At 39.2% G+C, this 27,894-nt stretch overlaps 1 protein-coding gene across 1 annotated transcript in view; it reads right to left on the bottom strand.

The window, feature by feature from the left end:
- Window positions 1-27,305, bottom strand: part of sf3b3 (splicing factor 3b, subunit 3) — a 36,428-nt gene extending 9,123 nt beyond the window's left edge. The window contains exons 1-18 of the mRNA XM_086073811.1: window positions 27,190-27,305; window positions 26,381-26,521; window positions 25,137-25,292; window positions 23,740-23,910; window positions 21,018-21,190; window positions 20,663-20,804; window positions 20,371-20,483; window positions 15,294-15,431; window positions 13,559-13,662; window positions 13,223-13,388; window positions 10,578-10,673; window positions 9,777-9,849; window positions 7,011-7,162; window positions 6,756-6,911; window positions 3,647-3,802; window positions 2,614-2,757; window positions 351-473; window positions 80-234 (exon numbers count right to left, since the gene is read on the bottom strand). Of these exons, the coding sequence (XP_085929937.1) occupies window positions 80-234; window positions 351-473; window positions 2,614-2,757; window positions 3,647-3,802; window positions 6,756-6,911; window positions 7,011-7,162; window positions 9,777-9,849; window positions 10,578-10,673; window positions 13,223-13,388; window positions 13,559-13,662; window positions 15,294-15,431; window positions 20,371-20,483; window positions 20,663-20,804; window positions 21,018-21,190; window positions 23,740-23,910; window positions 25,137-25,292; window positions 26,381-26,450 (2,288 nt within the window). The 5' untranslated portion in view covers window positions 26,451-26,521; window positions 27,190-27,305. The remainder of the gene's footprint in view (window positions 1-79; window positions 235-350; window positions 474-2,613; window positions 2,758-3,646; window positions 3,803-6,755; window positions 6,912-7,010; window positions 7,163-9,776; window positions 9,850-10,577; window positions 10,674-13,222; window positions 13,389-13,558; window positions 13,663-15,293; window positions 15,432-20,370; window positions 20,484-20,662; window positions 20,805-21,017; window positions 21,191-23,739; window positions 23,911-25,136; window positions 25,293-26,380; window positions 26,522-27,189) is intronic.
- Between the last annotated feature and the right edge of the window lie 589 nt (window positions 27,306-27,894).

Raw genomic sequence — 27,894 nt, 5'->3', positions numbered from 1 at the left:
TGATCGACACACAAATAATTCAGCAGTAGTTATACGGTTGGAAGGTCATAAATAGAAGCTCTGAAACCAACATCTATACCTAAGTGTGTTGGTGGAGATGGCCACTATTCCTTCCGGGCATTGCTCTGAGGCAAAGCCTGAGGCATACTCCAGGGCCTCATATGACAGAGGTGTTAAGTGGAAACGAGACTGATACGAATAGCTGAGCCACGAGCGACTGGACATGGCAAGCACCTGATGATGACAAGAGACAGTTTAACTTGGTATTCATATATATATTGCAATAAATAGGCGTACATACTTTGTAATAAATAGGCTAGAGTGTTTTCTGAACATTTTCAAATACATACAGCGTCCTGTCCTTGCATCTTGACTCTGAAAAGTTTGACAGGTCGTGAGCCCAGGTAGCGGGTTCTTGTATCGGACAGATCACCAGTGACTGGATCCAGGACAGTCCTCAGCAGTACACCATTCTACCACAGATAATACACACAGACACTGTTCAATGACAAGGCCTACAATTAAAAAATATATATATTCATAGTCAAATAAGATTACTGCATAACTGTAGATTCTGTAAATGCTACCATTTATGTTGATATGTTTGTGCATTAAATTTGGCTCTTGAAATAAACTTACAAAAGGGGTAGCAGTAACTTCTAGAGCATTTGTATGGTGTTGCTTCCAAGAAAATATGCATTGCTCTGGTTAAATAACACACTTCCGTGCAGGCCTCTAAATTAACACCCGCCAACCCGCCAAATGCCAATGAATTTGGGACAGACGAGTTTGGGCGAATAAAGAAATAATGGAGGGGATATATCGGCGACAGAGCGTGTGAAACGAAGAACCATGCATGCAAAAAAAACCTAAACAAACTGTTTTTTGGTGGGAACTAATAATTTTAAAGTTGAGACACCAAAGATCCAAGAGAGTGCCCGAAGTCATCAGGAGAGCCAAAAGATTAAAAATGCCAACACGAGAGAAGCCTCACTCTCATGAAAATAGTTGAGTTGGAGAAGATGTTTTGAAATTCTCCCGCCATTGGAAAAAAAGAGCAGGATTTTCACAGACCGTATGGTTGTGGAAGTAAGTGAATTCACTTTACTATATGTTTCTGAATCTGTGTATTTAATACGATGCCATAGACATACTGTTGTCACTTTATGTTTAGGGACTTCAAAAATAAAAAATAAAATCTAGGCAAATTTTCACTGGGAAAAAATTGTGTTTGGCTAGTAACTTTAGAGAGTCACCAGCCATGTCATCAAAAAAGTTAATTTAGAATCCTGCTTCCGTGTATATATAATTATCGGCTTACTTATCGGTTATCGACATTGGCACTTTCTAAATTATTGGTTTATCATATCGGTTGAAAATAGCATTATCGTGCATCCCCACACAAAAATAGTGTTGTCCTACATATACTTAGGTATTTGGTTGAACGATAAGCAGTCTTTTGGGCCCCCATATTGAGAGCCTTAAAAACAAAAACAAAAAAAAACCTTTGATCCAGGTTCAGGTTTTTTCTTTAAAATGAAAAAGGAAAGTGCTTTTTCATTCTAAAGAAAAAAAACATACGTAAACGCACACAATGTTTACAGTGTGTCATGTCTTGTAGGCCTACATCGCAAACGTTCCCAGATTAGTCCAATTATACCGGTTATCGCTGCGCAAAAGTGACGCGAGCCTTTAGTGGATTCGACCCTATGAAACTGTACAATGGTCCTCCTCTACATTAGAAGGAAACCCATTGCATTGATTGTTATTGCTAAAGCACTTATGGCTAAACTACCCCTCTACATTTCAAATGTGTTTTCTTACTATAATAAAGTACCACTGATTATCACATCCAACTAAGTGGGGTGAAATTTGCTCTCCGTATTTGACCTATCCACTGAGGGAGCGGTGAGCAGCAGCAGGAGCTTGCGCTCGGGTATCCTTTGGTGATCTAATCCCCCAATTCCAACCCGTATTGTTGAGTGTCAAGCAGGGAGGCAAATGGGTCCCATTTTTATAGTCTTTGGTATAACCTGGTCGGATGATTGAACCTACGATCTCCCAGTCTCAGGGCGGACACTCTACCACTAGACCACTGAGCTGGTTATGTTTATAGGACAAGATCATAAGAAAAAAAATGCTATTAACCATACCATTGACGAGGAAAAATTTGTAAAACATAGTTTTCATCATATGCGTCAATTGTTTAAAATGTCAAGCCAGATAAAATCTGGACTCATTTCCACCACTCAGTAGTTTTTAATATTTTAAAAATCAACCATGAAGGAAAAATGCAATTGTTTTGAACCTGATGCCTTTATTTATTTATTTTTTATAATTGATCTTTCTCTTATGTATTACATGCTTGTATAATGTCTACGGCTCTAGTGTGTGAAGTATGTCAATTGTAGTATAGTTGTTTTTGTGTGGCTCTATTTTGTCTCATGTTTGTTGCAATTATCTGCCTCATCTTGGCCAGGACTCCCTGTGAGAAGAGTTATTCTATCTCAATGGGGCCTTTTCTGGTTAAATAAAAGTTAGCGGCAACTGAAAAATGAAACTTTTTTTCTATTGTTTTACAGTATTATTGTTGATGTGAAAGATGCATCATACCTGCAGCCCTATGTTGAGGTAGAGGAAGCCGATGGTTCCTTTCTCTCCAAGTTCATCCTGTTTCTCAACCCCTCCCATTTCAACAATACACAGACTCTCTGGCTGGGCTGGGAGAGCCTGCATACTCAATGGCTGCAAACAATCCTGAAAGAGAATTTTTTTTACACTATATCAGTTTCAGCCTGTGTTTTTCCAAATTGGAAGGCATTTAAAATGCAGGTTTTTTCCTGGCTCAAATTGAGGCAAAAGGTGGCACCATCCTGACCATGCGCATTCTGCAATTTCAACTCACTTTCTTTTATTGTGGGCAGTCTAAGGCATACCTGTGCACTAATCATGGTGTCTAATCAGCATCTTGATATGGCACACCTGCGAGGTGGGATGGATTATCTCGGCAAAGGAGAAGTGATCACTATCACAGATTTAGATTTGGTTTGTCAACGAGAGCTGCTTTTTCACCAACAAGCCCGGGGATCTTTGAGTTCTGGGTAAAGGGAGTTCTTGGTTTTTAAAATTCCGCATAATTTTTGTTTCCACAGCGTCTTAAGAGTTCTCGGTAATTAATTCAAGTGAGTTTGATGACTCCATGAGACTCCGTTCAGTGGACGCCTCACTGGAGAGGTGTTCCGGGCATGAAATTAAATTAAAATTTTCTTTTGGAATCCATATTTTCTACAGCCAACTATGCTACAACTATGCAATTGTGGGACATTTATTGCAAATGATTTGTCAATGTGCACACACCAAAATGTAAATTAATTTCTTGCTGCAAAGCCAAATTAATGTACACAATGAAGCTCTAGCTAAACTAAAATTTTTATTTAAAATTGGTCCACTCATCAAAATAATTGATTAAAACATAATTCAATTCAGTGCTAATCATCAGTCAAAAAGCCTCATAAGACTTCGTAACGATAATGTATTTGCAAAATTATATCTGTTATGCTGTGTTAGAGGATTTTACTAGCAAGAATAAAGGCTTCACTAAGGATCTGTTACATAAAAAAATAAATACATATCCGGTTATTCATACCGAAGGGTCAAGGGAAATGATTCGAACAGTGTTGTCAACCAGTCCCACAGCCAGGAACCGAGAGCGCTGTTCACCAGGAGGAACATTGGCCAAACTCATGCAGACCACATCGGCGGACATCTCCTTGCGTTCGGTATACTCATTTAGCTGGCCTGACTGGAGAGATGGAACAAAAGGAACAAAAACATCCATTACAAAGATTCCAAGTACTCTACTTACCACAATTTACAAAGCACATTAAAAAACAACCACAGCTGCAAACAAATGCCACTTTTCCACTAGACTGGTTCCACACAGTCTGCCTTGGTTGGCCCTGGATATTCACATTTCTGTTTGACTTTTTCTGGGCTAAGCGGTTGCAATGGAACTGCCTTCTAGAACAATCTGGGTGGTAATAATAATCATAATATTGCATCAGATTTATATAGCGCTTTTTAAAATTTTATTTTCATGCACCTGTGTGGGCGGCACTGGAGGCACTGTGTGTTAAGTGTCTTAAGTGACACGACGACACCTGACTTGGAGAGAGCAGGAATCGAACAGTGGACCTTCTGGTTACTGGACGACTGGCTCTACCTCCTGAGCCACGGCCACCACAAGAGGTGGTTCTGAAGTGCCGGTCGTCTGGGGTTGTGTACCATCACTGTCATCTGGCCTACAGCGATGAGCCAACTAACTCCGTGGCACATGCCCATTTCCTGGTTTTACTACCTAATCAAATACTGGAAAATGAGTTTTCAGTGGTGCATAGTTTTAATAAAACCCTTGCTTTACGTCCCTGGAATTAATCGGGGGGAGGGGGGACCGGTTTCACAAAATTAGAAATTTGCACCTCAAATGAAATAATTAGTTTTGCAAAACTGCCCCGCAAAGAAAAGAAAAAAATACTCTGAGTCTTGTGTGCAACGAATAGTAATCGTTGGATGCCGGTTGGTCAAATGTTGGAATGTTTTGATAACCCAACTCTGCTTGAAACTTTACCACAACTTCATTAATGACACGCTGTGTGGTCGGCTGTGTTCCTTTGGCTTCATGTGGCACTGTTTATCCACTAATGCTCTTTATTAACAAACCTTAGTGGGTTGCACACTGACATTAGATTAAACATGCGGGGTTGTGGCGTGCTGCACCAACCACCTCTCTGGCGGTTCCTTGGGGCATACACACCCAGCACCCTCGTTCGTGGCTTGGCTGTATTGTCTAGAGCCGTTCCCTGGGCTCCAAGCAGTTTCTCATGCTGGGGGTGTGGTAACACCATGGTTTCTGCATGCTGACCATGGCAGAATGGCAGAATGGGCTAAGCACTTTGCTACAGCGGTGAGAGGATGGTAGCATGATCTTCTTGAAGTCGTTATTATAGCATTATTGACAAATGAGCCACAGAGGGAATGGGTTAATGGCTGGTTTTCTAATCACGGTCTCTCCTCCACCGTTTACCCTCAGGGAGACTTTACTCCTTTGTTGAAGATTCTTTACACAGACTGATTTAGATATATGTACAAAAACAAGCACATCATAAGATCTGCTGGTGACACACTGATCGTCAGTCTTCTTTAACGAGTGTTTGTCCAGTTGTCCCTAGAGCAATACAATTACTACAGTGCATTTGCACAATTGTCACAAGACCTAAAGTAAAAAAAGAAAGAAAGTATTAATGCATCAACAAGTTTTTTTCAAGTTTATTGTGTGTAGAACATAAGATCTTCCTGAAAAACAAAGCTATTTGCACCTATCTACATATATTTGTACTCTTTCTGTAATGCCCTAAGGCTAGCAAGTCCTTTGTAAGATTTGCATTTAGAAAATTACACAATGAATCTATGTATCACTAGATAATAAAATTACTAATAGGATGGTAGTAAGTGGTATTTTTATGGGTTGTGAAGCCGCAAAATTCAGCATCTACGAACTTTTAGTGCTTTTTTCCCCCCAAAACCAAGTGACTTGGGTTGTTTGTTAGGGGAATATTTAGCAATTAGGGGGTGTCGACTCGTTACTAAGTTTGCTATTTATAGTGGGGTTTGGTTAGGGTCGTGGGGGTGCGGGGGTTGTGGGCCGGTGGGGTGCCTGGCGGGCCTGTAGTGCCCCGTCCTGCTGCGTTGGGTCGGGGGCGCGGGCCGTGTTGGGGTGGGGGGCACTCCTGCTCCTGGGTTTGCTCTCCGGCCAGTGACCCTGGCGGGGCCCGGGGGTCGTCCTTTGGCGCTGCCGCGGCCTGGGGGGTCCTGAGGTGTTGCGCTTGCCCTGTCCTGGCAGGGGTCGACGGCTCCCCTCTTTGGTGGAGATTTTCATGCATGCCAGATCCACCACACCAGCATCTATCGAAACTCAGACACAATCTGCTTCCTCCTCAGGTCATTGAATCGGTGGAGGCTGGTGTCTGTGGATCTCACTCGGCTTCGTCTGTCCTTCCTTCCTTTCCTCAGTCTCCTTCGGTCTCTTGAGGTCTCCCTGATTTTTTTTGGGGGGGGGATTTGTTGGAATTTAGATGTTTCTGGGGTTGGGGAATAATTCTGGTGGGTGGTGTCTGGTCGGTGCTGGATTTCACTTTCCTTCTTTGGTCCCCTTGGGTCTCCTGACGGCGGTGTTCGGTTTAGGTGAACGGTATGGGATTTTTTTTTAATAGGTTTTTGGTGAGCTAACAAATACACGCACATACACATACCAAAAATAATAATAATAATAATTAAAAAAAACTATATATATATATATATATATATATTTAATTTTTTTAATTTATTTTTAAAAAGAGCAATGATGATGACATTACCGAATGAACAATACTGAGCTCTTTAAAAAAATAAAATAAAGAATTAATTGCAGCGTCCACACATTCGTCCACCGGTGTCGCCATGTTTTGTTTGTTTCTTCCCACGGCTTCGGCGCTTCTTGTTTTCGTCACAGCTGCATATCCCGCCCCCAAATACAATGCCGCTCTGTGATTGGTCCGAACCATTAGTGGTTCGTATCAGTGGAAATCAATGGCATCGGTACACGATGGATTCTTGGGAGTTTGTGAAATACCGCAAGAATACATCTTGCGAGAGGAAGGTTAGGTTTTGGTCCCTACATTTACAAAAACAAATTGACAGTAATAAACATTTGCTCTTACCGGGTCCATCTCAAAGTAGACCAACTCGCCACCTGTGAGTGCGATAACCACTTGCCGCTGGTTCACAGCACAACGGACAATGGTCTTTTTGCCAGGAGTCTTCCACTCGTTCACACGCTTGTCTGCTCTAATATGGCGGATACCATCTGGGTACACCTATAGAGACACAAAGACCAGATGCAAATGAGAGAAAACCACCAATGTTAATCACGCTTACACAGCTCAAAGACCATTTTAAAGGAAAATAGTACACACTTGAACAAGGGCATCATCACCCAGCAGCGAGCAGGAGAGGGTAGGCGTTGTTCCCAGGAATCCAGAATCTGTAACCTCCTCTACAGTCTCCCCAATGGACAGAACCAGCGTAGCATTGACGAAAGACACGATGATATAGGCATCAAATTCATCTAAAAATTAAAACAAAAGAAGCATTGACTAAAAAAAAAGACAGATGAGGAAGACAGGGAATAAACATTCGTTTTGTGCATTTACAATAGGTGAAAACTGAAGAAAAATGCTAGATAGAAGTATAGACAATATTGAAATAAAAAAGGGGGAAGTAATAACTGTAGATATCCTATTGAAAAGTACAATCTCCAGTCAAATATAAGTCAAGTTTGATCAAAATGTAAAATGAGCTAAGACCATTTCAATTCTTAAATAGACTTCCTAATGTCATTTGCCAAAGTTGTACTTTATTTTTCAACGTTGTGACTAAAAAACAGAAGTCATGTACAAAAAGCAAAGCACACAGGGTGTTTTTGTACATGAACTCTGTTTTTTAGTCACACCGTTGAGAAATAAAGCTAGTTGGACAATTGGCCCACATTGACTGAGAAAACCGAGTTGTGGTTTGAAATATAGTTGTTTTTTTACAACAATTCTGCAACACTTCTGACATTTTCCATTTCCCATTATGTTTTCCATTGATTGAGCCATATTGTATGAACATATTTAAGATGAAGGCTTGTTTTGTTTGAGTTTCAGATATTTTGACGTTAGCTATCGCAGCAGTGGAACGATTTATAGACAGAAAGTGCAGACAGGCCGGCTGTGACAAACAAATAATTGCTGGCTGAATTTGAAGTGGTGTGACTTCAGGCACATCATTGTCAAAAAGTAGCATTGGAGATGTGTTGTTTGCTGTTAGCATTAGATCATATTATCTAGGGCTGGGTGTTGCCACGATATGATATGTATTGCGATATATATGGATCTAGTGTTGCACGGGATACAGGTACCAGTACCGTACCTTGATGTTTTGGCGTCAAAAACGGCTCGGTAGAATTTTTTTCGTAGTACCGGTACTAAAAAAAATAAATAAATAAAAAAAACGAGACAGCCCGCCAACTCTGTTTTAAAGGCAGGTACACATGCACGCATGGCCGGCTGTCTACAGACATGTGGAAAACGCCTTAAGTAAGCAACACGCCTCTTTCAGCGTGTGTGCGAGAGGGCGCAGGAAGATGGCTTCACGCACTGAAGCGCTAGCTGGAGGTGCGCTCCTCGTTGAGAAGCATGAAGCGCTAATTAAGCTCATTAAAGCTTATTAAGTGTTGCACTTGGTGGCCGTCCACTCCTCATTGAGAAGTATGACGAGCTAATTAACGCTCCACGGGAGCGCGCAAGCAGAGTGGAAGCCACGTGACAGCATTGGCATTGCCTACGCATGTTTTCAATAAACGCATGAAGAAGAACACACATGTGGTTTTCAATTTTCAGTTTTAGAAACGTTTTGTAACAAGAGCAAAGAAGAAGCAGAAGAAAAAGCAGCAATCATTCCTGCAGTGGACTCAAGGTGCGTTCAATGAACAGGCACACAGTAGAAAATCACAGTTATGCATAGAAAAAGCTCAGAATACTGACAGAGCAACTGACACAGGTTGTGACGCATTTTGGACACTTCCTTAAAAATAAGTGGAGTGTGAATTATTTTGTTCCTAGTTTGTAGTATTTGATTACGCATTTGACTAATTGGGAGCGTAATGGAGAAGAGCAGAGACATGCATGCACACTCAAGCAACGTTATACTGAGTCATTGGAGTGCCACTGTATTGCCAATATTTAAAACGGATGACATCAAATGCAGTCGAATACAGTACTTCAAAAATATGGCATGCAATGTGAAAGCACATACAGTATATACGTAAATATATACAGTATTTATATGAATTAACATGCATACATCCCAAAATTTTGAATTAATGATAAATAAATACAATTAGTTTTAGAGTTTTGTCGAGGTACCGTTTCAGTACCGGTATTGAGATATTTTATGCAGGTATAGTATTGAAGTCAAAATTTTGGTATCGTGACAACACTATATGGATCCCGATACATGGTCTTCAAGACGATATGCACAGTATCCCGATATTTTAAATTACTTTACATGGCCGGATGCTCAATTTTTTAATAAACATTTGAAGCAAAACGGCTCCTTGCTTAAGGAAATCGTAGTGGAAGAAGGAAGGGAGAAGATGCAAGAACGAAAGAAAAGAAGAAAGAAAAGAAGACGACACCAGAGTGGGTCGTGAATCGGAGACCTGCTGCTAACAGGGCGAGCGCGCTAACCACTACACCATTTGTTCAGTTAGGTTCAACAGCGCAAAAAGTTTTACTTGTAGTTTACATAAGTGTCAGCCAGAACCCTTTCTGGGATTTTATGACGGTCAATTGTCATTGCACTTTGGCATTGCAAATGTGAAGGATAATTAATTGCTATGAATTCATTTGGACAGAATATTTACTAATAAAGGCTACTTTTGTCACTATCCCATGGAGGTCTCAGAGAAAGTGGGCGTGCGTTTAGTCCGCAGAGGCGGTGCGGGGGTGGGGCCGCACCTAATGACATCAAAAAGTTCCAACAGATCGTTTTATCAGGTTGGGGGGGGGGGGGGGGGGCTGGTGCTTGGAGAGCAGAATGACCTAGAATTTCTCATCACTTCGGTGATGTTTTTGGTGAGGAATTAGCATTTTAACATGGATGGATGGATGGACGGACGGACCGACATGAAAGAATACCTTCAATATGCCTGCGTACTGTCCACACAGCATTGGGGTTACCCGGCAGCTCAGACACAGCCATCTCGGAAACCTGTTTAGAGTTATTAAAGAAGATATGAAATAATAACAAAAGCGTGAGAGTTTGAGGCTTTCATGTTATCTACCATAATCAAACAGGGATATGATGAAAACTTGTTATGATTTAATAGACAAAATAAATGTCAAGAATCTGGTAATTACTGAAATCCAATCATCTTTTTTTTTTTATTGCAGCTGAAGTTTGCAAACAAAAGACGAGCCAGGCATACTATGAAAAGAAATTTGACATATTGGAAATGTGACAGGCATGAGACAGTGCCTTGATTCACCCATCCATCTGTGTGAGTCCATCACAAACGCCGGGAACATCTGATAACATTTGGGGTTTGGATAAGGAGTTGCTGTTGTCAGTCAAACCGGATTAAACCCAGTCCGCCTCACACAATGGAAGGTACAAGATCAAGAAGAAATTCAAAAAACGTGCGCCACACACACAGGTAGGTGGGGCTCTTTGAGGTACGTAAAGTTCACTAGCTACAGCAAAAAAAATAAGCCAATAGAGATGGTATTCATTAGGTCATAATTCATATTATCATCATCTTTACTAGTAAAAAAGGAAACGTATGTTCATGTACTGAGCCCAAAATGTTCAGCGGTGAACATTTAGAAAATAAATGCACTACAGTGAAACTGTTTGATTTACCCTGAAAGTGTTAATCTTTTGTTACATGAGAACTGGTTTAATAATAATAATAATAATTATTATAAATGTGTGTTTACCTCCAGACCATGTCTAAGAACCCTTAAAGTAGATTTGGGTCCTCGTCCACAGGCCACATAAAGCTGTGGTGTGTCTTCATTGGCCAAATCAGCAATCTATCAGAAAAATAGAAGAGTGGACATTAGGGATGCAATGTTATCAAAATCTCATGGTATTAGGGACATGGTATAGTATTATTGCGGTTCTGTAATAACTTGGAAGTAAAACACCATCGTATGGATAATTACGTACCAGGGATGTTAGCCTTTAAAAATAGGTCAACAAACCATGAAAAAGTAGAATAAACAAACTGGTCAATATGGAGACAAAAGCTTACTTAAACAAAATGTGCAAGTATTTTGTCAATAATTGCAATGAATAATTATTCATCCAAGCACGCAAGTCAATATATGCCTAGCCTTCCATCAGCCACCAATATTTCACGATATTTATATGTACATTTATAATAATTAGGGCTCAATTGATATTGATTTGTTGAGGCTGATTCCGGTATTGAAAAAAAAAAATACAGATCACTGAGATTACACCAATGATATATAATACATGAACGGTATACATGGGGTGCGATCCGATACAAGAACGGTTTGATTTTGAATGGAACAACTGAATTTTTTGGTTTGATTCAGTAAGATTCAGATTCCGTGCAACAATTATTTGATTACTCGACAACTAGTCAATTGCCAAATTCAATTATAATCATTTTGATACTCCATTAATCGTTTGAATATCTTGTTTAATTTAAAATGACCTAAATCTCATAATTTGTACATTTGCAAACACCTGCTTTTATTTTGAAAAACAGTGATCACCATTTTTGCATATGTAATGCTCTGACATGTTACAGACCAAATTAGTAATCAGTATCAGTCTTTTAAAATGCTATTTTAACATGCATCTAGTACCGATACCAGGTGTCGGTGCCAATACCAGCCTTATTTTAAGGTTCTTTAATGCTTAGGCAATGTTTTTTGAACATTTATTTGAGTATGATTTTTATTCAATATTTTTCATTACATTCGAATGTAATCATCACACATTACACTTATTTTCCTACATTCAAGCACAATGTAAATGTTTGTTGCAGTGGCCTACAATAATAAATACTAGTTTATTTTAGGAATATATCCTCTAACTCTATTTTAAGAACACTCAGTTCCACTATATTATTGTATTATAATGCTGGTCCAAATGGTGGTACAGTGACATTTTTATTTCTGTGTCTGTATACAGGTAGTTACCCCTATATTTTCCTCATGCAATTTTAGTACATATATAACGTTTTGTCATGATTACTGCATTACAACTGTAGTACGACTATAAAATAAAATAAAAAGGGTTCCAAAACAGTTCACGGCCACTTTCCTGTGGATGTTCTATCTCCTCATTCCTCCGCGATCCTGGCTGACTTACCGCTCGTGAAAGCGTCTGCATATCCTTCTTTTACAGACTTAAGTTAAAAAAAAATATTGTGTATTCCTTGTCGGGTCAAAGCCAGGGGACATTGCCAAGCCATTAAGATTTGACAAGGGCTCGCGTCCTGGACGGGCTAAATAGTTGTCTGCCATGAATATATATATATATATATATATATGAATATATATATATATATATATGAATATATATATATATATATATATGAATATATATATATATATATATATATATATGAATATATATATATATATATATATGAATATATATGAATATATATATGAATATATATATATGAATATATATATATGAATATATATGTATATATATATATATATATATATATATATGAATATATATATATATATATATGAATATATATATATATATATATATGAATATATATATATATATATATATATGAATATATATATATATATGAATATATATATATATATATATATATATATATATATGAATATATATATATATATATATATATATGAATATATATATATATATATATATATATGAATATATATATATATATATATATATGAATATATATATGAATATATATATATATATATATATATGAATATATATATGAATATATATATATATATATATATATGAATATATATATGAATATATATATATATATATATATATATATGAATATATATATATATATATATATATGAATATATATATATATATATATATATGAATATATATATGAATATATATATGAATATATATATATATATATATATATATGAATATATATATGAATATATATATATATATATATATATATATATATATATATATATATATATATATATATATATATATATATATATATATATATATATATATATATATATATATATATATATATAAGAGAGAGAGAGCGAGAGAGCGAGAGAGAGACATAGAAAGAGAGAATGAGAATGTCCGTAGGGGTCTCCACCTGCATTGAAGACTAGCTTAAATGTATTAGGCTTTTGGGAGCCATACATGAGAAAAATTCATGGAAAAAAAGCACAACTGAGCCTTCAGCACCCATGACAACCAAACCAAAAAACAGTGTGTGAACAAAGGTCATTTTAATTTGATGTTTTACCTATATAAACTGTGATTTATTTTTGGTAGAGCTAATACTAGAAGTATTACTCTAAAAGACACCAACTTTAAAATAAACACCCACCTGACAGGCCATGATGGGGGACAAGTTCTCCTGTTCATCAACCAGCACCAGATTCTTGAGGGGGCGGGGCTGGAAGAAGAAGGTGTCCCCTTCCTCCAGAGGCATTGCCGAGGAGAACTCTGGCTCCTCGTCATCATCGCCCAAGTGGGCAATCTGGTACAGGTAACTACAAAAAGATAAACAGTCATCATGGTGTGTATGTGGAAAAACAAAAATCCACAGTTTAAACATGTGAATCACAGCTAAGAAGAAACCCTAATGTGTGATGAGTGTACTGTATTAAAAACAATAATGACATCCTATCTAATAAACTACAAACAACCTTAAGACACTTACTGATTTCCAAATTCTGAAGCCACAAACAGGAAGCCAGTCTTCAAGACACACATGGCTGTTGCCACAGGGATTGTGTCAAAATACTTCAGCCTGATTTCTGTGACCTAAAAATCAATGTATTAGAACTCATATTTCGATTTAATAACTTTAACCACATATACTGGTATTTTAAATGTGAATTGTACACTTAAGTACTCACTGTGAAGAAGACACCAGTTTTAATATTTTGTTTCAGTGATGGTACAAAAAGAAACTATTTTCTCATTGAAAAAACAGCAATTAATGTCTTGAGTATTTTTATCATAGATTATCGTGGATTTAATACCTGACCAATATATCGCTAATCGCGGTATCGGCGTGGGAAACGAACTCTGGTCCGTTTAAAGCGGACCAAACAGTGAGGGTCTGAATGCGTGTCACTTGCCTTTATTGCAGCCCTTTCAGAACCACATTTTTTCTGCTGGGCAAAATGTCATTTTTTTGTGCTGATTTTGACTATTTTCCTTAACTTTTTGGGGGGTTATCTCATGTTTTTAGTTGTTATAGTGGACGCCAGAATAATATGGCTGTAACGTGTTGTAGACTTACCAAGTTTATATGCAAAACATGAACATCATGCGAATCAACTTGCGATTGGTTAGTTAAGATCCAAACAATATAAAATAAAATAAAATATTGAAAAGGACCTTGAAAAAAAATAATTGTATATGATATTGTAATCGCAATATTTGGGGGGATCACAATTAGATTATTTTCCATAATCGTTCAGCCCTAATATTCATGATATAATAAAAGTTTAAATTATTATTTCATATTTAGCATCTTGATATTATATTATTTAAGCTTTTGGAAACTAAAATTTTTCATATGCAGTTTTATTTGCATTGTGTGATCTAAGTAAATATTTAACATTGGAAATGTTTTGGGCTGTATATCTTGTTTAACCCATTTTTCCTTTTAGAATAATTTAACCTGACACACAAAAAAATCTGTGCTACAGGGTAAAAAGACCAAAAATGTAATCTTGATTTTTTTGTATCATTCTGGACGATTACGATTTTAATAAAAAGTTAAAAAAGAAAAAAACATCTAAACAAGGTTTGATTTATCAAAAAAGAAATCTTGTGCAAAATGTTCAGACAATAACGTACACTGATTTTGAATCATTTTTAACATAAATTTAACATACATAGCTTGTGCAAAAAAAAGAAAAGCTAATAGCTTTTGCACAACTTAAATGCCACATACATAGCTTGTGCAAAAAAAATAAAAATAAAATAAAATAAAAATAAAAATAAAAAAGCTACTGATAGCTTTTGCATAACTTAAAGGCCACAATTAAGTAGTTTGTATCTATTGTAAACAAGACTGTATCTGGGTCCTTTGCGCCTTCCGATGACGTCAAATACCGCAGCTTTGATATAGTAGCGCGGCGTCATTAGCAAGCGCGCCAACCGGCAAAGGACCCGAAAACAAAGAGTGCAAGCGGACACGAGCCGCTAAAGGGAGAGGGTGTGTATTGATTTATATGCACCTCTATTTCACGATTTGGCTAATTTTCACATCGTGGTACTTTTAAATGGACGAATTAATCGAATTAATTTGATTTATTGCCCAGCCCCAGTTCTGGCCCAATCGGGCTAGCGTTAGTAAACTTCACGTAGTGTCCCGGTGCCATCGGGCCACTGTTATTGTAGAACCCTTATCATACAAATAGTCGATGCATTTTGCTCACCATTTCTTCATCAGTTTCCAAAGTAACTTTAAAAATGTCTCCTTGCTCGGTCTGGGCTAGGAAGAAGAACATGGACTTGGTCTTGTGGGTTGCTGAACAAACAAATATCATACCACGCTCTGGGTCATCCAGGTCATTCTAGCAGAAAGAAAAAGACAATTACAATTTTTTTTTTTTGAGAACATCACAATAAAGTTGGTATACGCTACATAAGCTCTGCAATCGGTCTGCCTGAATAGTTAAACATTTGTTGACATTTTCTCACAGTATGTTAGCATCGTCTTGTATGTCACAGACATGTTCCATGCTGTCAGTCATGCTGTTGTAATCAGTTCCAATTAGAAGCTCTTGTCATATGTAACCCATTTCTTTCCAGGCGTTCACATTGGCCATTCACAGGAGTCATATTCCTGCCTCAGGAAATATGCTACATATGGGCACAAAATTCAATTTGGTGCAAAAGCGGCAAGTTCAATGCTTGAGGTTCAGTTTGTCATTAAAGCCACAATGAAAACCAACAGCCTTTGTTGTAGAAACATCATTGACATGACAGTGACAAAGAGCAGGTACTTCTGTTCTAAACCTCTGCTCACGCCCTTCTGTGTGGCGCTTTCATGTTTGGAGTGCCTGTTTTGTGTGTCTTCGGGTTCCTCACACGCTTCAAAGGATTACAAGTGTAAATGGGTATTAGGCCACCTGTGCCCAGCTCACAAACGACCCTGATGGGTTTACCCACCGATGACGTCAGACTGAAATTGTAAAAACATAAATAAACCGAAGAATATGATAGCAAGATATTTATATATAAGATATATTTTTAGAGAGTCGTTCAACCCACTAGTGCTTGGTGCAATACTGAGTGAGTCTACTCTTATATGATTGCGAATCCTTGTTGGACATTCAACACATCGGCGTTTTGGGTGTGTTCAAGCATGGCTGGTAGGGTTGTTAAAAAAAATCGATTCGGTAATATATCGCGATAATACAGCTCGCAATTCTCGAATCGATTCGATATGCGGTCAAATTGATTTTTAAACATAATTTTTTTTATGGGGATATTCAACAAAACGTCTTACTTAGGGTTAGGATTCACACGTTAAGCATGTAAGAATGTTATATTAATGGAACATTAAGCCTTAATATTTTATTTCAATGCTGTTCAAGCATGAAACAGATTGCAACAGATTGTTAAATAAAGTGGCTCACAGTTATAAGCCTTAAGTTTCAGATAAATACATACATTTTCGTACAAATCTTACAGTGTATATGTACAAGTTTACGGATTAGTATTTTCTAAATTTGAGTAAAATTTTTTTTTTGCAATAATCAATTTATAGATTTGTATCGGTATTGAATCGTGATACGAATCGAAAGGTACCTGCCAATTCACACCCCTAATGGCTGGTATAAAACGTTGTCCCTGCTCATGGCTGACATACCGGCGGATATGGCAATATATCGTTGCGGGCTTCTTTACAATACACGTACCTATACGCAGGCGTCAGAATTGATATTGCACATTAATTTGTAAATAGGCAGTTAACGATGCATTGTTTGTGCAGGGTTGTGTAACAGCAGCCTCTGAAGTTAATTGCCTCAATTAAGTGCATGTGCAAACAGCACGAGGAGGAGGGAGTGGGTGAAGCGGAGGAAAGAGACGCGGGTGCCTCCGCAGTTTGCTTAATAAAAATAAAAAAAAGTGTATGTGTAGGTGCCAGCATGTCCCACGAACTCGAGTCTGTTCTTAAAATAGCTCACCACTGATTGGACAGTGAGTCTTGCTAATAAAGATTAAAACAGAGGACAGAAGACTATTAACATTTATTTACTTATTTGAACTTAACATGTTACATGTTTCTTAAATGTACCAATGTTCCTATATTTTGTTTAAACACGAAATAGAATGTGCTAAATAAAAAAAAAAAAGAAGCTCCCCCCCTGCCCAATATTTCTAATAAGCACATTTTAGAGCTGTAATTTTAATACTTAGAGACATATCGGCCTATGCCTATTTGTAAAGTTTCCCGATGTGTCTGTAAAAGCGGCTCCTTGCTCTGCAAGTGCGTGCACATTTAGACCAAGCATGCCATTTGGTGGTAAACCAGCCCAACAATTTTTTTTTGCTACTTAGCATAATAAACATATAATTTTGGTATACATATGATATGGCCAGTATAATAAAAATGCATGTAATGTAAAATATCGGGATACGTATCACGTTGAAGACCATGTATTTCGATATTGCGATACGTCTCTCATATCGTGACCCCTGTATCGTGATACACATCATATCGTGAGGTTGTTGGCAATACCCAGCGTTCTTCCGCGTTCACACGCTTCCTTTACGCAGGAAGCGGCGATGCTGGGGAAAACACAGAGGCCAGCTGGTGTTCGACCGATATCAAGCCATCGCATTTGGATTCATCGCCGTGAATGGACTGGCCATTTGGGTAACTCATGAAATTCCCGATGGATTTGTAATTGCGCTGGTGGCTCTTACGCCGGAAATCCGGCACTGTGCCGGAGTAATTTAAGCCCTGTGAAATATGATCATATCTTCTTTATGGGAGACTTTAATATTCATGTGTGCTATCCTGAAAACCCATTGGCTAAGGATTTTTTAAAGGGGACCTAAAGCAGCGACAACAAACATCCTCTGGATGCCCTAACACTGTATCAAAATTAATTTTTCTCTCTCAAAATTCTACCTTACTGTAGAAATACAGGTCTACTGTGAGCCCAGCTTCAAAAGGGCGGATTTTGGTGGGTGTGGCCAAGGCTCGCCTGATTCCAAGCGCTTCCGTTTACAGAATGAGTTGGGCATGGCCAAGGCTCTTCTGTAGCACCCTGCTACAGGTCTAGACACTCTTTTTTCATGTCTGCACCTGAAGAAATATTGATAGGCTACATGCCTTGCTGCTCTTCAGTTTCAATAGATGATCACGAATGCCACCTTTATGTACAAAATGCCATTACAACAGGCATAATTACATTATTCTCCGCCTCGGCAAACTCGGTCGCCGCTTCCCACACAGCCGTACTTCCACGGAGCCTTCCGGCTCGCAGAAGCTGCTCGGCAACAAGGCAGGACCCACTCGGCCAGCGGTGGACCTTGCGAGCCAGCAGGCAGAGACCAGATGGTCACTGCTCTCTCTTGGAGCGGGGCCTGCTGAGTGGCTTCCGCGAGCAGCGGCTGGCTTCCACGAGCATTATAATGAGGGTGGGATTCAAAATTGTGAGGGTGGAGTTCGCACCGAGCTAGTGACGGATAAAACCGAAAAAGGTGGGGTTAGTGACATATAAAACCGATCTGCTCAAACAGCCCATTTGAGAATTCTGTTTGAGCTGTGTTGACACGAAATGCCATAAGCAAGGGAAACTGCTGGTCAGTTCTCTGATGACTTTTATGAGCTTTGTATCCCTACCTCAAACACACACGCTGCCTCTGGATTCAGTGGCTTTATTCAAAACCGTGCAGTCAAAAGTCAGACCTGAGCCCTGGTTCAATGACAAAACACGTGCAGCCAAATAAGAATGCCGCTACTTACACAGCAAATGCTTTGCAAGTACCATATTTTCACGACCATAAGGCACACCGTATTGTAAAGCGCAGCCAGTTACTGGTGCTATTTCTGTGTTTAACACACACAAGGCACACTGCACTATTGGGCGCACGCATGGTTTAACATATGCTAGCTCAAAACATATGGTAGCATGCTATTAAGCTAAAACATATGCTAGTGCTAGCGCATGTTTTTAAAAAGGCAGCTAATGGAACAAAACTGAGTTTTTACACATGCGCACTATTGAGAAAACTACAAAGAGCCGTTGGGCTACTCGTTCGCCACAGAATCCTCTTATTTTGCTGTTCAAAGTTTGTTACTCTCTGCTGTAACGTGGTTTCAACCAGACCTATGTGACAAGTGCACCATACCCCACAAGCAAGTATTTGGGTGTTTTGTGACAGCACTTCAATAACTTAGCTGGTATTTATTAGCAAGACTTTCTTCCCGAGTCCCCGTCTTCGTCATAATGAAGCGTGTTTTTGCTGTTGAAGAGGCCATCATTAGTGACTTGTGTTATATAGACGCCGGATGCATAGCGAACTTTAGCCGTTGCGTCATGTTGAGCGACGTTAGCCATCCAGCCACAGCTTGAGGTGATGCGGGCATACAACTTGGGCAGTTCAGTCACATGGAGCAGTACGCACTGCGCATGTAACCCGAAAGACTCCACTGAGAGATGACGACAGTCTATTGGGTTTTCATGCATGACAGTCCTCAACTAGGGCCGGGTTTTCTGTATATAAGATACAGTTGGACGTGTTGGTGCTCACTGCTTTCGCTTTATGGAATGGCTTGAGCAAGTTATGCCACAATTTGTGAATGGATTGTGCATGCTTGGGAGAAACGTGTCTGCTTGCACTGATCAAGCTTTCTGAGTAGCCGCACAGGAAAGAGACTGACTGTGACAATACTACAATGACGAGAGGGAACCTGGCATGTATGATGGAGAAGTAGCCCAGCTGTTCATTTCAGATACGGAAGATGAGGACTTTGAGGGTTTTGTGGATGAGGACCGATCAAAAGTAAAGTGAGTACATCGTTAAATACTTGCAGTACAACTGAACTCACTGTTTACAATGTTAGATACTACAATAAAATACAACCGCACTCAGTTTTGCTCCGCTGCATTTTTTAAAACATACGTTAGCATGCATGCTAGCGTACGTTTTAGCGTGAAAAGCATGCTGCCATCTGTTTTGAGCTAGTGTATGTTTAACCGTGCCTGCGCCCAATAGTATGGGCCAAATTTCTACCTTATATTGAATATATCGTCCCCATCGCGCACCCCTAACAAAAACTACATGTGTGTGTGACCAAATTAGAAAATTGGTAGCACCAGTGAAACCAGGTGCAAAGTTAGTGTAGAGTTCTGTCCAGTGTTCACATCAATAGCCTGCTCTTGACTTAAATGATGATTAGATGACATGACAAATTTATTCAGAAAACCATCAAATTCCAAATGATCACATACATTTTCTTGTCACCATAGATGGATGGATAGTTAGGCTTACCCTGCGACGTGGAATAGGACAACGAATGTCAGGCTGGTCCCCAAAATTTTTATATGTGATGTAGTTTTCAGAGCAGATTAGAACTCCACTTGGCCCGTCGGAACCACCAGGAACTAGATATGCAAGAGGAGAATTGTATGAATGGCATACACAGTACCTTGCCTTATGAGTTTATTTCAGTCAGTTCAGTGAACATTTATTATTACTCCAAACATATATAAAAACAGTAAAGAGAAATCATTGTCTAAGAAATGTTGCTTTACGTGCAATCGACTCGTGAACATTTGCCTACCAGTGATGAGAAAGTTTCCATGTTCTTCCAAAGCTTCACTGTACTTGCGGACCACGTGGTTCAAGCCAAGGTCCAACTCATAGAAAGTTAGTGTTTGTTGTGTGTTGGCTGCAGCTTCTCCAGTAGGGTCATTGTCAGCTTCCTGTAAAGATGCAAACATAAAAAAAACACAGCAGATATAAAAATGTACAAAAAAGGTGCTGGAAATCCAGCATTTGTTTTGAGTACCCAGTCAGAGATCGTGAATGTTTTTTCAGTTAAGGTCAGAGAAGAGACATGACAAACTCATCACATGGTGTTTAAGATAAAACTGTAGTCTTTCTTTCTCTTCATAATACAATTTACATGCTAGTACCTCATAGTCCATTTCAAGACAAGCGAACATGGGATTTTCAAAGCCGACGTCCACACCCACTACATGGTATACCAGTGTGTTGGCTTTGTGGGCTTCCAATGGGGAAGAGATGGTCAGTCGTGCAGCTGCATCTCTATTCAGAATATAAACCAACTTCTGTTTCTCTATTGCTCCTACACAAGGAAAGGACAAAGCTCACATTAATGTCACCATTAGTGCTGAACACTTTTGGAAAATAATCAAATTGCGAGTTTTTTTTTTTTTAATTCAATACAGTGTTCCCTTGTTTTTCGTGGGTTAATCTTTTGCGGCCTCGCGGATTTTTTTACAGTGTGCTTTTTGTTTTTAGTGTTTTTTATAGTGTATCGCGCCGTCAGACGGCTCAGCGTGCCGCCTGCTACCAGCCCCACAGTTCACGCAGACCCGCGCCGGCCACAGCACTCGAGTGGAGTTTCGGGGGCACCAGGACTCAAATCAAAAAAAAGGAAGGCACTGCAGGAGAAAGCGTGGCTCACATGTAGTGCAGTTCTTTTTTCGACCCGCTGAAATGCTGTACAATAGTTTACCAAGCGATGCCTCTCTCCTTCTCCAGTGTTGCGGTGAAACGCCAGCGAGCAGCGAGTCGGACACTCAAACAGACGCTTGCTTGCAGTGGGGTTTCTTTGCTTGCATCACCACAACATCCTATTTCGGCCATATTCTTTCGGCTTCTAATTTTATTTAAGCCGAATGCTGAAAATGCCTATTTTTTCCACTTTCAGCCAAATATTTTGGGTGGCCGAAAATTCGGTGCATCACTAATAGAGTTGTCGAAGCCAACAATGGCCATTGATGCAGCACACCAACTGCACTGCACACACGCACAGAAAGGTTTTTCAAATAACTTTATGCTCCAGGATCCCGCGCCGTCACCCTGATTTTATTTGGTTCCATCCCAATCAAATCCATAAACGTCACAAAGTGAGTTCGTAGCTACCGCCAGCATCCATGTTTGCAAAGTGCAAACTCCCTTTGCGTTGTGCATTGTGGCCAACTGGGTCAATTTGTTTTCGCACATTTAGTAGTGTAAAACTGTTGTACAATAGTCCTTATGGCAAATGCTGGATGGCCTCGCCTGCACGCAACTTGTAGTGAAAAAAAAACAAATAAAAAAAACTCAGCGAAGTCGCTGTATCGGGAGGACTCTTGCTCTATGTTTAACATAGTAAATGCCGCCTTCCTGTTGCTGACGCGCGTAGGGCCGCCATCTTACGTGTGTCTGGCGCCAATAAATTTATTAGAGCTCTTTTATTTAGCGAATTTGACACAGATTATTTTGTTACAAACATAAGACATGCAGCGATGCTAATTTTCTCCCTTTTCAGTCTAAAAAGACCACAAACAAACCCTAAGAAGCATCTTAGAAGTGATGAATGCCGGTCGGAGTCCGTAAGCAATAAGTGTCCGTGCAGAAACACGAAATAGTGGTTTCCGGGCCTTTCAGCAACTTCCAGGTCCCGCAAATGTTTTTAAAAATGATTAAAATAGCTTCGACGCATACATTTTTGCGTCGATTAATTTTTGTGGTCAACCCAACCGACTTGGTCGACTTTTTCCCCCAGCCCCATCTCTCACACTTGCTTGTAAGCATGCACGTGAACTTGCTCCGAGCAACGTGTTTCGCTGGTGTGGGCTGGCTAAAATGTCAGGGTCTCAGCACCAGTCCAGCCTGGGTTACATGAAAAGCGGCTGTTTGCTACGCAACGCAACCTGCGCACATCATCATTATATGAGGATAGCTTAACATGTTTAGTTTTTACTAAATGTTTCAGAGTTTGGATATAAACTAAGTTTACTATGCAATAATGTACAAATGCAGGAAATAGACAAATATAATTACCTTCCTGAACAACTAATTACTTTTACACAACAGTAACTGGCCATGTTTACATGGAGACATTTTTGTCATTCCGATTTAAATCATTCCAATTGAAGATCTGTGTTCAGTGGTCACCTGTTAACAACACATGTGACGTGATCCATTCCGATCTGCCTTTGAAATGTTCAGCTCCGTTAATCTGATCAGCCCTGCGGCAGCCGTGAAACACGCTGACATAGAGCACAGTATTTGTGATAGTTTTAACACTTATATTGAAGCAAGATCTTGATAAAAACAAGTTTCAAGAATTTTGAAAAAAGTTCTCCCCTTGCAGACAAACTCTTGTCAAGACGGCGCCATTTTAATGGGCGGAAACGACAACGTCATAATGCAATTACATCAAGAACAGCGCATGCCGATACCGAACGCAGCCTCGCCATTCCGATTAAACTGTTTTCATGCGCGTTGATCGGATTATCAATAGACAAACCACCCCTCTCGTTCGGAATAAAATCTTGATTGGGTCAGAAAATTTTGAATGGGGTGTGTACATTAAACATTTTTATTCCGATCAGGCTTTAAATCCAAATAAATGTATACAGGTAAAATTAGCCATTAAGTTGCTAACTAATTGACTTTTTGTAAGAAGTAATTTGTAACTAAAAGGTAATTACTTTTTTAGGGGAACATGCCAAACACTGGCGTGCACATTACATGAATCTCTTGCATTAAAATGTTTTTTAAATCAAAATCACAATTAAATTCCATTGAATTGCCTAGCCCCCGTTGGTACACGGTACATGGTACACATTACACACTCATTATTCAACTTGCAAACACCCTAAAAAGCTTTATTGAACATACCTATCATGACAGCTCTACCTTTGGGGTCTACTGCCAAAAACTGTCCTGGGACAATGCGGCGACAACCACTCTTCCCAAATGTCTCCTGGTGAATTTTCTCAAACATGTTTTTGGACGGATGATATTCCAAGATGACGATACGACCGCTGTCACTTCCAACAACAATGTAATCTACAACACATAAGCAATGATAATGGTGAATACAGCAGCATGGTTTGCTATCTACAAGAAACTTTGGGAAAATCTCACTTCAGGATTAAATCCACAATGTCTTATTTTTTTATTTGGCTTTTATATTATAGCAGAACAGAAGGGTAACAGACTACAGTGACAAGGGAAGGGTAAAAAAAAAAAAAAAAAAAAAATCAAAGCAGAATGGGAATTTATTTTGACATTGTGTTTGTATCAGTGCCCCCACCTCCCCACCGGCCAACAAAAATGTTCCAACGGCATCCACTTTGGATTGAGGGTGCATAAAGCTCATGAGCTCAAGCTTGCACATGAGTACGTTCAGCATGTTTGCGCACCCCTTATGTGCACCGCTACTTATTGTAAAAGCATTAACTTGTTGACATCCATAAAGCCAGCTGAAGAGGTGAGTCTCTTCCTAGATCATGGGTCACCAAATGGCAGACCACGGTCCAGATCCAGACCCCGAGACCCTTTCATCCGGACCTCCAACAATTTTTACAACAATTAATATATTTTAATATATTCAGTTTTACCGATAGACGATTTTTGAATAGGCGCGCGCGAGGGAAGCTATGCTTGAGCCGGCCGGGGTCCTTTGACAGAGCCGGGGTCTGGTAAGCTCGCAATTTGTTTTGTTTTTCGGGGTGCATGGATTCTCACGACAAACGTGATTTAGTATGGCGTTGTCAAAAGTAAAAAAAAGTAGACACTGAAAAGCGAATGGACTGAGGCATATGCTTTAATATTAACAGCATCAATGGCTATCTGCCTACAAGTGCTCACTACGCGTGGAGTGGATTTTGGGCACAAACACAAAAATCCTTTTACTGACTCAGGAATAGTCGAGGAATGTTTGGAAGCAATGGCAAACACGCTATTTGAAGAGAAAGGAGAGCAACTTAAGAAGGAGCAACGACAAGTAGCAGCGCTGCTGTCTGAGGATGTGCACCGTGATAGCGCCATCAAAGTGCCCAGTGTATATTGCATTAGCAATTTAGCTGTGGATGAATCATCTATCAACTGATGCAAGTGACAATCCTCAGCGTATAGTGTATGTACTAGGGCTGCACGATATTGGAAAAACATGCTGATCGGGTTATTGGACCTCTTGCCAATTTATTTGGGGACCCCTGTCCTGGGTGCACACAATATTTCATTGCAATTTATAAGGAAAAAAACAATTGTACATGCACTGGGTTATATACCTTTGGTTCCTCCTGTGAGTCGGAAGGCCATTAGTGAACGCACAATACCAAACACTTCCATTGTGAGTAGTGTGTGCACCTTTCCCGTATTTGCATCTGGTCGGAGCAACTCTATGATCTTTCCTCTGGAAACAACAATCTCCTGCATTTTGGTTCCTACAAAAAAACAAAACACACAACAGATACAGGTCTCCCATAAGATCAATAAATTGGATGTTGAACTTATAAGTTCCATTTCAAAAAATAAACATCGTTAAGAGAGACACATCTAAATGTTTGCAGCTGAACCAAGACTAATATAGACATCCTTGGCAGAGATATACAGATGGTGGGCCCTATTGTCAGAAAGGTTCCAAGACTGGTATCATAAAAGTTAGATTTTAAATCCAAACTTCAAGTTTTCCTTTTTCAATATCGTCAATTCCCTTGGAGTCTACTGCACTTTCCTAGCCTACTTAGTCATGCACTCCTTGAACAAATCTTCAGGAATCATTCGCAGCATTATCGTCTTCAAAACGGATCCTCTTGATGACCCCCTTGAGCTTGGTAAAGAAGAAAAATTTACACAATGCAGGTTGGGTGAGAAGGAAGGTTGCCCCAGCATGGTAATGTTCTTCATAGCTAGGAACTGTCAGATGCTAAGGGCATTGTTAGCAAGCATTTTGGACAAAGCAAATGCCGCAGGATCTCTATCTCTTTGGAGATCTTATTGGTTGATTACAAGGCCCACATTTAAGAGAAAACATGCTTGGGTTATACATACTTTTGTGAGACCAATCCTGGAGCTTTTCTGACACACCACATAATAAATGACAAAAAAAACATTATATATATATATATATATATATATATATATATATATATATATATATATATATATATATATATATATATATATATATAACTGGAAAAGGTGGGCATTATATATATATATATATATATATATATATATATATATATATATATATATATATATATATATATATAATGCCCACCTTTTCCAGTTGGTCCTAAAGTAGCGGTGACGAAATGAAGAGATTTCATTTTTTGGGGGCTTGAAAAAAATGCCGGACTGACAATGATGGAAGGGGTCGCTGGCCACTGACGGATGATGAATGACAGAGCAACAAAAATATGTAAAATGCCCATCTCTGCTCACAGTACTGTGTCAAGCTAACCAGGTATAAACACGAACAGGCATTAGGCTGACAAAAGCAGACAATAACAATGAGGAGCAAACTCACCTGAGAAGTTTCCATGGATGGCATGTGTGATGCCAGTGGCACGTTGTAGAGTGATGTTGTAAAGAAACATGGCTGCGTCTCATCCGTGGCTTCTCTACAGGCCAGTCCAGGGGCTAAAAACAGCACTTAGCCCAACTCAGTCTGGAAGTAGGGAAAACTGGTCAGTTAGCTTAGAAAAGCCCAGAATGAAGGATGTAGTAGTAATGCCACATATAGCGCAAAACAAATAGATGTGTTAAAACACCTTCAGTTTCCTTTCATGAATCAATATTTTCTATATCACTATTAAAAGCAAACTTGTTGGCCACTGATTTCAAATGAGAGTGCAATTGATTACTGTTGATGTAAGTATTTATTCTGCACTCAAACAAAATGTTAACAACACTGTAAACACACAGTATAACCAATAGAACGCTGCATTTTAAGCGTCGTTCTCAATTGCTGCTTGTTCAAGAAAAATAACAAAGAAGCGACATCTGTTAGCATTGTTCCAACTGCTAGCTTAGCAGGCGTAGTTGATTTTCAACGAGACAGAATTACAACGAGACAGAATTATTACAAGAACCATATACTTGCAAGTTTGAATATTTGATATGAGAGTTTTGCTCAAAGCAAGAAATTATCTTCGAGTGACAACGGACGCACTAAAACACTACTTTGTCTACACTGTTGGCGTGAGCCCATTCATACGGAGTAATAATTTTGCCCGTCGCATCCGCTATTTTTTTCTTTTTGCGAAAACAGATTGCTCACATACGAGACGTGCTTGATAACAGATTGGTATTAGATTCGTAAAGTGTCATATTTACCGGTGTGCTTAACAAGATGATACTGATTTCAGGCCGATACAATTGTATCAATTCTAGAGTCTTTTCGATGCAGCACAGATGACGACGACGTACCGCCGTTTGTGGGGTCCTTTCACAATGTATTCTACGTCACATAAGGTAGCACGCGCACTGCCTGACAGAAATTTGGCGTAGAGGAACACACATTCCAGCAGATGTCGACAAAGACCACGTTACCAAAACGGTCAAAAACGTGTGCGTGTGTGCGCGTGTGTGCGTGTGCCTGTGTGTGTGCGTGCGCGTGTGGGCGTAGGTTACGTTACAATAGGGATACATGAATTATGTGTGCACAGGTGGCAACTGGTTGCACTGGATTTCATTTACACACGGAATAGTCCATTTTATTCTTTTTTTAATTTATTTGTTTGTGTGTTTTATTCCTTTCTCAAATGGATTCTATACACAAATAGCCGTGACGTATTTCCGGGGAAATCTCATAACGCACCGTCTTTTCCGGTAATGCCATCGCAGTTTTTTTTTCTTCTTCAGAGAACCTCGATCAGTTGTCAGTGTTTTGGATTTTTTTTTTCATGAGTGTGGTTGCGTGCATTTGTCAAGGCATCGAAGAAGAGGAGAGATGACAGTACGCCGAATGATTACTGCTGTGTGCCCATATAGACAGGTTATAACTCTGCCTTGTTTTTTTCTCTTATGCTGACCACCGGA

The sequence above is a fragment of the Leptonotus elevatus genome, chromosome 4, assembly GCF_054856555.1.
Source record: "Leptonotus elevatus isolate MCC_2025b chromosome 4, RoL_Lele_1.0, whole genome shotgun sequence".
Taxonomy (NCBI): Eukaryota; Metazoa; Chordata; class Actinopteri; order Syngnathiformes; family Syngnathidae; genus Leptonotus; species Leptonotus elevatus.
Note: the sequence above shows the minus strand (reverse complement) of the source record. Positions and strands in the feature narration are given on the sequence as shown.